The sequence below is a fragment of the Mobula birostris genome, chromosome 1 (assembly GCF_030028105.1).
Source record: "Mobula birostris isolate sMobBir1 chromosome 1, sMobBir1.hap1, whole genome shotgun sequence".
Classification (NCBI taxonomy): Eukaryota; Metazoa; Chordata; class Chondrichthyes; order Myliobatiformes; family Myliobatidae; genus Mobula; species Mobula birostris.
This window is the reverse complement of record NC_092370.1, coordinates 9,156,744-9,169,189: the sequence shown is the minus strand read 5'-3', so window position 1 is coordinate 9,169,189 and position 12,446 is coordinate 9,156,744. Positions and strand designations below refer to the sequence as shown.

General features: G+C 43.1%; 1 protein-coding gene across 1 annotated transcript in view; it reads right to left on the bottom strand.

Moving 5' to 3' along the window:
• Window positions 1–12,446, bottom strand: part of pou6f2 (POU class 6 homeobox 2) — a 688,493-nt gene that overhangs the window by 420,103 nt on the left and 255,944 nt on the right. The window contains exon 3 of the mRNA XM_072239558.1: window positions 2,813–2,904. Coding sequence (XP_072095659.1) covers window positions 2,813–2,904 — 92 coding nt within the window. The remainder of the gene's footprint in view (window positions 1–2,812; window positions 2,905–12,446) is intronic.

Genomic DNA, 12,446 nt, shown 5'->3' with positions numbered 1-12,446 from the left:
ACCAGCACATATAACCATATAACAATTACAGCACGGAAACAGGCCATGTCGGCCCTTCTAGTCCGTGCCAAACTCTTACTCTCACCTAGTCCCACCGACCTGCACTTAGCCCATAACCCTCCATTCCTTTCCTGTACGTATAGCTATCCAATTTAAATTTAAACTACAACATCAACTTGCCTCAACCACTTCTGCTGGAAGCTCATTCCACACAGCTACCACTCTCTGAGTAAAGAAGTTCCCCCTCATGTTACCCCTAAACTTTTGCCCTTTAACTCTCAACTCATGTCCTCTTGTTTGAATCTCCCCCACTCTCAATGGAAAAAGCCTATCCACGTCAACTCTATCTATCCCCCTCATAATTTTAAATACCTCTATCAAGTCCCCCCTCAACCTTCTACATTCCAAAGAATAAAGACCCAACTTGTTCAACCTTTCTCTGTAACTTAGGTGATGAAACCCAGGTAATATTCTAGTAAATCTTCTCTGTACTCTCTCTATTTTGTTGACATCTTTCCTATAATTTGGTACACAATACTCCAAATTTGGCCTTACCAATGCTTTGTTTAATGTTAACATTACATCCCAATTCCTATACTCAATGCTTTGATTTATAAAGGCCAGCATACCAAAAGCTTTCTTCACCACCCTATCTACATGAGATTCCACCTTCAGGGAACTATGCACCATTATTCACAGATCCCTCTGTTCAACTGCATTCTTCAATGCCCTACCATTTACCATGTATGTCCTATTTTGATTAGTCCTACCAAAATGTAGCACCTCACATTTATCAGCATTAAACTCCATCTACCATCTTTCAGCCCACTCTTCTAACTGGCATAAATCTCTCTGCAAACTTTGAAAACCTACTTCATTATCCACAACTCCACGTATCTTAGTATCATCTGTATCTTTAGGAGTGTTGGTTGTTAACACAGTCAACGCATTTCACTGCATGTTTCTATGCACGTGTGATAAACTAATTAATTTGAATCTGAATAGTTTGCAGGAATAACACGTGCTTAAAGTAGATAGCATTATTAAAACAAAATCTGTGAACGACATTCCTAATGAATGAAATTTCATCTCTTATTAATTTGCCTACACTCAGCTCAGACAGTTTCAGAGATTCTGAGAAAGTATTCAGTTTCCACGGTACAATTTTTTTAGCAGATATTCTTTTGTTTCTGCATTGAATTTTGTTTTTTTTACAAGAATCATACTGTCAGTTTCTTGTCGATTTCTCTCTACTGAAATATCAATAGTGATAACATAAAATTAAAATATACTTGGTGAGCAAATCGCTTGTCTCACAATTACATCATGACCCATCTCTTGAGATAGCTGGTTAATTGGAAGCATGCAATTGAAAATGTAAACAGATGTCCCAGAATCTCAAATGAAACCAGAAATGAAATAGCCCAAATGGTGAAAGGGCAGAAGTGAAATTGCCGACGGTGCCCTTGAACTGACTGTGTTAACTGGATGTTCAGAAATAGGGTCAGGGCAATTGTGCAATTTACCGGCTGAAAAACTTCTACAATTGGGTTTTTTCAGAGCTCTGAGAATTTAGCACGGACATTATATCTTGAAGTTATTCCCCTCTGCTCTTTGCTATGCTGTAACCGAAATTTAGCAATGTGTATTAGTCATACGGCACTACAGCACAGAAACAGGCTCTTCGGCCCATCTAGTCCATGCTGAACTACTATCGATCTGCCTAGTCCTGTCAACTTGCACCCTGACCATACCCATCCCATCTATGTACCTTTCCAAATGTCTCTTTAATGTTGAAATTGCACCTGCATGCATCACTCATTCCACACGCTCACCACACTCTGAATGAAGAAGTTTCCTGTCATGTTCCCCTTAAATATTATACTTTTAACCCTTAACCTATGACCTCTAGTTGTAGTCCCACCCAACCCCAGTGGAAAAAAGCCTGGTTACATTTACCCGATCTATACCACTCATAATTTTGCATAGTTTTATTAAATCTCCCCTCAATCTTCTACTCTCCAGGGAATTAAGTTACCAATATTTAAGAGCAGAGGTTCCCTTGCTTATTGGCATGATGCAAGCAGGCTTTATTCCACTGAGGTTGTGTGGGACTACAACCAGAGGCCATGGGTTAGGGGAGAAAGATGAAAAGTTTACCGGAAACATGAGGGGAAACTTCTTCACTCAGGGTCGTGAGAGCGTGGAACGAGCTGCCACCACAAGTGATGCATTGTGAGCTCCATTTCGACATTTAAGAGAAGTTTGGATGGAGACATGGAAGGCAGGGCTAAGGAGGGCTCTGATCCGGGTGCAGGTTGATGGGAGTAGGCAGTTTAAATGTTTCAGTATGGACTAGATGGGCCAAAGGGCCTGTTTCTGTGCTGTACTTTTCTACAATTCTATGACTCCATGGTGTGAAAATGTTGTGAAACTGCTTAAGGAAAACAAATAAAAAATTATTTCTTATATTTTGATCACAACTTCTTAGCAATAGGTCCTAACATATTTGACCTTACCTTATGACTGAGGTCTTCAAAACTCAGTAATACCCTTGCAAATTTTCTTTGCACTCTTTCTAATCTAGATCTCTCTTTCACACATACAGTATGAATGGATTTACAGAAACGTTATACTGCTTAATTTTTCAATAAACACAATCAGTCATGAAAGACAATGGTTAGATGGCATTTGAATATTGATTCCTATCAAAGAGATTGATAAGTATTTGCATACAAATATATTACATTTCCGCACGATTATAAACACACGTAAATGATGTGCCATTGATGAGAAGTTTTCCTGTACTGACCTGAGCCCCGACTGTGAAGGAAGGATGTGAATGACTAGGCTGGTGTTGCTCAGGTGTGCAGGGCTCCGAGTGTGTCGTGTTTCCTCTGGTCCCTGCAACTCAAACAGAAACTCCATTAAGTTCAAGTTCAACTTCAAGTTGAAGCCCGTAAGACCATAAGACCATTGGAACCGAACCAGGCCATTCAGCCCATCAAGTCTGCTCTGCCTTTTCATCATGGCTGATCCATTTTCCTGCTCAGCCCCAATCTCCTGCCTTCTCCCTGTATAAGACCACAAGACCGTAAGACATAGGAACAGAATTAGGCCATTCAGCCCATCGAGTCTGCTCTGCCGTTCCATCATGGCTGATCCCAGATCCCACTCAACCCCGTACACCTGCCTTCTCGCTATATCCTTTGATACCGGTCAGGAAACTATCTCCTTCCGCCTTAAATATACCCATGGACTTGGCCTCTACTGCAGTCTATGGCAGAGCCTTCCACAGATTTACTACTCTCTGGTTAAAAAGAATTCCTCCTTAAATATGCTCTAAAAGGTCACCCCTCAATTTTGAAGTTGTGCCCTCTAGTTCTGGATACCCCCGCCGGAGGAAACATCCTCTCCACATCCACGCTATCTAGTCCTTTCAGCGTTCGGTAGGTTTCAAGTTTCAATGACATCCCCCTGCATTCTTCTAAATTCCAGCAAGTACAGGCCCAAACCTACCAAACGCTCCTCATACATTAACCCCTTCATTCCTGGGATCATCCTCGTGAACCTCCTCTGGACTCTCTCCAATGACAACACATCCTTTCTGAGATATATGGCCCAAAACTGTTGACAATATTCCAAGTGTGGCCTGACTAGTGTCTCATAAAGGCTCAGCATTATCTCCTTGTTTTTATACACTATTCCCCTTGAAATAAATGTCAATATTGCATTTGCCTTCTTTGGACAGACTCAACCTGTAAATTAACCTTCTGGGAGTCTTGCACGAGGACTCCTAAGTTCCTCTGCACCACTGATGTTTGAACCTTCTCCCCATTTAGGTAATATTCTGTAATATTGTTCCTTTTAGCAAAATGCTTTATCATACATTTCCCAACACTGTATTCCATCTGCCACTTTTTTGTACATTCTTCAAATTTGTCTAAGTCCTGCTGCAATTGCACTGCTTCCTCAGCACTACCTACCCTTTCACCTATCTTTGTATCATCCGCAAACTTTGCCACGTCATAAATTCCATTGTCCAAATTATTGAGAAGCAATGTGAAAAGTAGCATTCATAGTACTGACCCCTGAGGAAAACCACTAGTCACCGGCAGCCAACCAGAAAACATAGAACATAGAACAGTACAGCACAGTACAGACCCTTCGGCCCACAATGTTGTGCCGACCCTCAAACCCTGCCTCCCATATAACCCCCCACCTTAAATTCCTCCATATACCTGTCTAGTAGTCTCTTAAACTTCACTAGTGTATCTGCCTCCACCACTGACTCAGGCAGTGCATTCCACGCACCAACCACCCTCTGAGCAAAAACCTTCCTCTAATATCCCCCTTGAACTTCCCACCCCTTACCTTAAAGCCATGTCCTCTTATATTGAGCAGTGGTGCCCTGGGGAAGAGGCGCTGGCTATGCATTCTATCTATTCCTCTTATTATCTTGTACACCTCTATCATGTCTCCTCTCATCATAGAAACCATAGAAACTACAGCACAGAAACAGGCCTTTTGGCCCTTCTTGGCTGTGCCGAACCATTTTCTGCCTAGTCCCACTGACCTGCACACGGACCATATCCCTCCATACACCTCCAATCCATGTATCTGTCCAATTTATTCTTAAATGTTAAAAAAGAACCCGCATTTACCACCTCGTCTGGCAGCTCATTCCATACTCCCACCACTCTCTGTGTGAAGAAGCCCCCACTAATGTTCCCTTTAAACTTTTCCCCCCTCACCCTAAACCCATGTCCTTTGGTTTTTCTCTCCCCTTGCCTCAGTGGAAAAAGCCTGCTTGCATTCACTCTATCTATACCCATCATAATTTTATATACCTCTATCAAATCTCCCCTCATTCCTCAACGCTACAGGGAATAAAGTCCCAACCTATTCAACCTTTCTCTGTAACTGAGTTTCTCAAGTCCCGGCAACATCCTTGTAAACCTTCTCTGCACTCTTTCAACCTTATTTATATCCTTCCTGTAATTTGGTGACCAAAACTGAACACAATACTCCAGATTCGGCCTCACCATTGCCTTATACAACCTCATCATAACATTCCAGCTCTTATACTCAATACTTTGATTAATAAAGGCCAATGTACCAAAAGCTCTCTTTACGACCCTACCTACCTGTGACACCACTTTTAGGGAATTTTGTATCTGTATTCCCAAATCCCTCTGTTCCACTGCACTCCTCAGTGCCTTATCATTAACCCTGTATGTTCTACGTTGGTTTGTCCTTCCAACGTGCAATACCTCACACTTGTCAGTATTACACTCCATCTGCCATTGTTTAGCCCATTTTTCCAGCTGGTCCAAGTCCCTCTGCAGGCTCTGAAAACCTTCCTCACTGTCTACTACACCTCCAATCTTTGTATCATCAGCAAACTTGCTGATCCAATTTACCACATTATCATCTAGATCATTGATATAGATGACAGATAACAATGGACCCAGCACTGATCCCTGTGGCACACCACTAGTCACAGGCCTCCGCTCAGAGAAGCAATTCTCTACCACTACTCTCTGGCTTCTTCCATCAAGCCAATGTCTAATCCAATTTACCACCTCTCCATGTATACCTAGCGAGTGAATTTTCCTAACTAACCTCCCATGCGGGACCTTGTCCTCCTTCTCTCCAAACAGTAAAGCCCTAGCTCCCTTAATCTCTGATCATAATGCATACTTTCTAAACCAGGCAGCATCCTGGTAAATCTCCTCTGTACCCTTTCCAATGCTTCCACATCCTTCCTATAGTGAGGTGACCAGAACTGGACACAGTACTCCAAGTGTGGCCTAACCAGAGTTTTATAGAGCTGCATCATTACATCGCGACTCTTAAACTCTATCCCTCGACTTATGAAAGCTAACACCCCATAAGCTTTCTTAACTACCCTATCCACCTGTGAGGCAACTTTCAGGGATCTGTGGACATGTACCCCGAGATCCCTCTGCTCTTCCACACTACCAAGTATCCTGCCATTTACTTTGTACTCTGCCTTGGAGTTTGTCCTTCCAAAGTGTACCACCTTACACTTCTCCGGGTTGAACTCCATCTGCCACTTCTCAGCCCACTTCTGCATCCTATCAATGTCTCTCTGCGATCTTTGACAATCCTCTACACTATCTACAACACCACCAACCTTTGTGTCGTCTGCAAACTTGCCAACCCACCCTTCTACCCCCACATCCAGGTCGTTAATAAAAATCACGAAAAGTAGAGGTCCCAGAACAGATCCTTGTGGGACACCACTAGTCACAATCCTCCAATCTGAATGTACTCCCTCCACCACCACCCTTTGCCTTCTGCAGGCAAGCCAATTCTGAATCCACCTGGCCAAACTTCCCTGGATCCCATGCCTTCTAACTTTCTGAATAAGCCTACCATGTGGAACCTTGTCAAATGCCTTACTAAAATCCATATAGATCACATCCACTGCACTACCCTCATCTATATACCTGGTCACCTCCTCAAAGAACTCTATCAGGCTTGTTAGACACGATCTGCCCTTCACAAAGCCATGCTGACAGTCCCTGATCAGACCATGATTCTCTAAATGCCTATAGATCCTATCTCTAAGAATCCTTTCCAACAGCTTTCCCACCACAGACGTAAGGCTCACTGGTCTATAATTACCCGGACTATCCTTCCTACCTTTTTTGAACAAGGGGACAACATTCGCCTCCCTCCAATCCTCCGGTACCATTCCCGTGGACAACAAGGACATAAAGATCCTAGCCAGAGGCTCAGCAATCTCTTCTCTTGCCTCATGGAGTAGCCTGGGGAATATTCCGTCAGGCCCCGGGGACTTATCTGTCCTAATGTATTTTAACAACTCCAACACCTCCTCTCCCTTAATATCAACATGCTCCAGAACATCAACCTCACTCATATCGTCCTCACCATCATCAAGTTCCCTCTCATTGGTGAATACCGAAGAGAAGTATTCATTGAGGACCTCGCTCACTTCCACAGCCTCCAGGCATATCTTCCCAGCTTTATCTCTAATCGGTCCTACCTTCACTCCTGTCATCCTTTTTTTCTTCACATAATTGAAGAATGCCTTGGGTTTTTCCTTTACCCTACTCATCAAGGCCTTCTCATGCCCCCTTCTTGCTCTTCTCAGCCCCTTCTTAAGCTCCTTTCTTGCTTCCCTATATTCTTCAATAGACCCATCTGATTCTTGCTTCCTAAACCTCATGTATGCTGCCTTCTTCCACCTGACTAGATTTTCCACCTCACTTGTCACCCATGGTTCCTTCACCCTACCATTCTTTATCTTCCTCACCGGGACAAGTTTATCCCTAACATCCCGCAAGAGATCTCTAAACATCGACCACATGTCCATAGTACATTTCCCTGCAAAAACATCATCCCAATTCACACCCGCAAGTTCTAGCCTTATAGCCTCATAATCTGCCTTTCCCCAATTAAAAATTTTGCTGTCCTCTCTGATTCTATCCTTTTCCATGATAATGCTAAAGGCCAGGGAGCGGTGGTCACTGTCCCCCAGATGCTCATCCACTGAGAGATCTGTGACCTGACCCAGTTCATTACCTAGTACTAGATCTGGAGGGAAGACTTTCCAGGCGCAGACCCATGGTCTCTCAAGACTAACGGATATTTACCCTTTCTATACCCCTCCATAATTGTGTTTACCTCTATCGAATCTCCTCCCAATCTTCTACATTTGAAGGAATAAGGTTCTACTGGGATCCACTGCAGATCTACTGGGCTAAATGGTCTCTTCCGCTGCCATAAAAATTTTGTAACTATTGTTGGTAGAATATCAGATGGTGATGAGGAGGTTATAGTCGTGAGGCAGATCAGCTGGTTGATTAGTGTTGCAATAGTAATCCTGCTCTCAGTGTAAAATTAGTCAGCTCTATCTTGGGTACTAGACTCCATAATATCCAAGACATCTTCAAGGACGGATGCCACAGAAAGGCGGCACCCATTATTGAGGATCCCCACCATCCAGGTCATGCCCTCTTCTCATCAGGAAGGAGGTACAGGAGCCTGAAGGCACACACTCAGCGATTCAGGAACAGCTTCTTCCCCTCTACCATCTGATAATGGATATTGAACTCATGAAAACTACCTCAATACATTTTATTTGTTTTTACATTACTTAGTTAATTGAACTATTTAATATTCATATATACTTACCTTAATTTAAAGTTTTTTAAAAAATATATTATCATATATTGCATTGTACTGCTGCTGCGAAGTTAACAAGTTTCATGACACATGCCGGTGATATTAAACCTGGTTCTGATTCTCATTTCCCTGAACAAGGATGCTGACATGTCAGCCCACGGCCTCCTCTACTGCCACGATGAGGCCATGCTCAGGATGGAGAAGCAACACCTTATCTTCCATCTGGGTAGCCTCCAACCTGATGGCATAAGCATCGATTTCTCGAACATCCGGTAATTCCGTCCCCTCCCCCCCACCATTCCCCATTCCCGTTTCCCTCTCTCATCTTATCTCCTACCTGCCCAATCACTTCCCTCTGGTGCTCCTCCCGTTCCCTTTCTTCCATGGCCTTCTGTTCTCTCCTGTCAGATTCCACCTGCAGCCCTGTATCTCCTTCACCAATTGACTTCCCAATTCTTTACTTCACCCCTCCCTCCCCTCCCGGTTTCACCTATCACCTACCACCTTGTACTTCCTGTTCCCCTCCCCCCACCTTCTTACTCTAACTCCTCATCTTTTTCTCCCATCCTGATGAAGGGTCTTGGCCCAAAACATCGACTGTTTACTCTTCTCCACAGATGCTGCCTGGCCTGCTGAGTTCCAGCACCTGCAGATTTTCTCTTGCTTTCGAGGATCCTGACCCGCTGCCTTAGTAGGTACGCCACTGGAATCAGCCTTTTCAATTTAAGGAACATTCAGGTTTTAAATTAAGGCTATCACATAGATTTAAAAATTCTGTTGTTATTATTTGAAAACCAGCAGTTAGAAAATGCAAGGCAAACTCTATCATTTTATCTTCAAGATATAACGTTATCTTCTTTGAAATCATCGATATCCTCCTGATATAGTACAGTAACAAGCTAATTTCAAATTGACAGAAACTGTTTAGTGAGTCGTGAGAGAGGTGTAAATGATTCAACAGTTGAGCCTGTTCTGGTATTTAGTTCCATTAGGACTAATCTATATTTGGAGTCCATTAGCATTGGCAAGTCAACAGTCCATTAATTACATTGTAGTGGAAGACAGACTATCAGATATCCACTATCCTCTGTGTGAAAATGTGTTTCCTAACACAAATTGCCTACTCTTAATCTTAAAATCGTGATTGCTCCAGATTCCACTCAAGGAGATTTACCAGGGTGTTGCCTGGATTGGAAAACAAGTCTTATGAGGCAAGGTTAACAGAGCTGGGACTTTTCTCTTTGGATCATAGGAGGATGAGAGGGGACTTGATAGAGGTCTACAAGATTATGAGGCATAGATAGGGTGGATAGCCAGTACCTGTTTCCCAGGGCATGAATAGCAAACACCAGAGGGCATATATACAAAGTTAAAGGAGGGAAGTTTAGGGGAGACATCAAGAGTAAGTTTTTTTTACATAGAGGGTTGTGGGTGCCTGGAATGACTTTCCAGGGATGGTGGTGGAGGCTAAAACATTAGGGGTATTTAAGAGCCTCTTGGACAGGCGCATAGATGAAAGAAAAATAGAGGGTTACGGGGTAGTGTGGGATTAGTACTCTTTTTTAGGAATATATGGGTCAGCACAACAGCGAGGGCCGAAGGGCCTGTACTGTGCTGTGGTGTTCTAGTGGAAAGAGTGTCTCAGAGGCTAGAATATTCAATCTCTTTAAGATCTGAGGATCCATATTGGTCAAACTGCAAGTGAGAGCAGTTTTGCAGCCCCTGATCAAAGAGGTGTTGGCATTGGAGAGGGTCCAGAGGATTACCAAAATGAAAGGGTTAATGTATGAAGAGCACTTGAGGGCCCTGAGCTGGGGTTCAGAAGAATGATGGGGGAGTCTCACTGAAACCTTTTGACTGTTGAAAGAACATTATAGATAGACATGAACTGCAGATAGATAGAATATAGCGAAAGTGAATGTGGAGAGGTTGTTTCCTGTACTGGGGATTCGAGGATCAGAGGACACAGCCTCAAAATAAAGGGACATTCCTTTAGAACACAGATGAGGAGAAATTTCTTTAGCCAGAAGGAGGTGAATCTGTGGAATTCATTGCCACAGACAGCTGCAGAGACCGTCATTGTGTACATTTAAAGCAAAGGTTGGGAGGTTATTGATTAGTAAGGGGTTAAAGGTTATGTGGAGAAGGTAAGAAAATGGCGTTGAGAGGGAAGGATAATAAATCAGCCATGTTAAAATGGCGGAGAAGATTAGATGGGCTGAATGGCCGAATTATGCTCTTACGTCTTATGGTCCTATTAATATTGGATTATTGCGTGCAGTTCTGGACACCTATCAGCAGGAAAGATATCATTACGATTGAAAGAGTACAGGGAAAATTTATAGGGATTTTGTCAGGACTTGGCTTGATGAATGGTCTCGGCCCAAAACGTGGACTATTTATTTCCATCCATATATGCTACCTGACCTGCTGAGCTCCTCCAGCACATTGTGTGCACTTCTCAATACTTTCAGTACCTCCTGTGTCCAAATTAGGACTTCATTCCCTGGAGTCTAGGAGAATGAGGGAATATTTGGTAGAGTTACAGTATACAAAATGATGATGGTTACAGACGGGGTAGATACGTGCAGGCTTTTTCCACTGAGGTTGGGTGAGACTACAGCTGGAGGTCAGGGGCTAAAGGAGAGAGATGAAATACACTGTATAATGGACTCCGATGAGGATATTCTTCACGCAGTGTGGTGCGAATGTAGCAGCCAGCGAAAGTGGTGGATGTGAATTCGATTTCGACAGTTAAGGTACTTTGGATAATTATATGGATGGGAGAGGTATGAGGGTTATGGTCCAAGTATGGGTCGATGGAACTAGACAGCGTAACAGGTCGGTGTGGGCCAGATAGGCTGAAGAGCCTGTTTCTTTGCTGTAGTGCTATATGACTCAATGTTTTGTTAGTTTTGTCCAAATTGCTAGACAGAAAGCACTGACCTCTGAACCTGGTATCATCCACTGTGTTCTCATGCAAAACGCTCTGCAACAGAAGCACTAACCCATAAAATTTATCCCATATCCTGCAATGCTGTAGCTGATCAGCACTAAATCTCTTTCATGGTTGGTTTTACTTCCCATTTCTTTCCCGAAAACATGGTAAATAAAATATAAGGAGGGGATTCCTGTGAAAGTTGTACCTTTCTGAAATATGAATAAAGTACACACGCTCAATGTTTTAAACACACATAACAAGATCAGCAATTCAAATGAAATAAATTAAATATGGATATTAATTCCTAAGTAAGTTGCAAGGATGGATTCCAGCAGTAAACAAATTGCCCTGTATGAGACCATAAGGCGCAGAAGAAGAATTTGACATTTCAGCTTGTCAAGTCTGCTCCGACATTCGATCATGGCTGATGTAAAAATTAAGAGTTAGGTTTAGTTGTCACAAGTACAAAGGAACGAGGACTGTGCTGGGCAGCCTGCAAGTATTGCCACACCTCCGGCACCAACATAGCACGTCTCTCAACCCCGTTCTCCTCACTTCCTTCCGTAACGTCGATCCCTTTACTGATCAAGAACCTATCCACTTCCGCTTTAAATACACCCAATCTGTCAGTGTTCACACCATCTGTGGCAATGAATTCCACAGACTTACCACTTATGGCTAAAGAAATTCCTTCTCATCTCGGTTCTAAAGTGACGTTCTTATATTCTAATGCTGTGTCCTCTGGTCCTAGAATCTCCCACTATTGGAAGCATCCTCTCCATGTTCACTCTAAGTAGCAATTTCAATATTCCATAGGTCTTAGTGAGACACCCATCATCCTTCTAAACTTCTAAGTGTAAAGAGTGCATCATATGAGGCCTCACTTGGAGTATCGTGAGTACTTCTGGGGCCCTTATCTCAGAAAGAATGTGCTGACACTGGAGAAGGTCCAAAGATAGTTCACAAGACTGATCCAGGGAATAAAAGGGTTAATGTATGAGGAGCATTTGATGGCTCTGGGCCTGTTTTCACTGGAATTCAGAACAAGGGGGAGGATCTCATTCAAACCTATCAAATGTTGAAAGATCTTTATAGAGTGGTTACGGAGAGGATGTTTCCTATGGTGGAGGAGTCTTGGACCAGAGTGCATGGACTCAGAATAGAGAGGCATCTATTAGAAAACAGATGAGGAGGATTTCCTTTAGCCAGAGAGTGGCGAGTCTGTGGAATTCATTGCCACAGGCGGCCAAGTCAATGGGTAAATTTAATAGACAATAGACAATAGGTGCAGAAGTAGACTATTCGGCCCTTCGAGCCTGCACCGCCA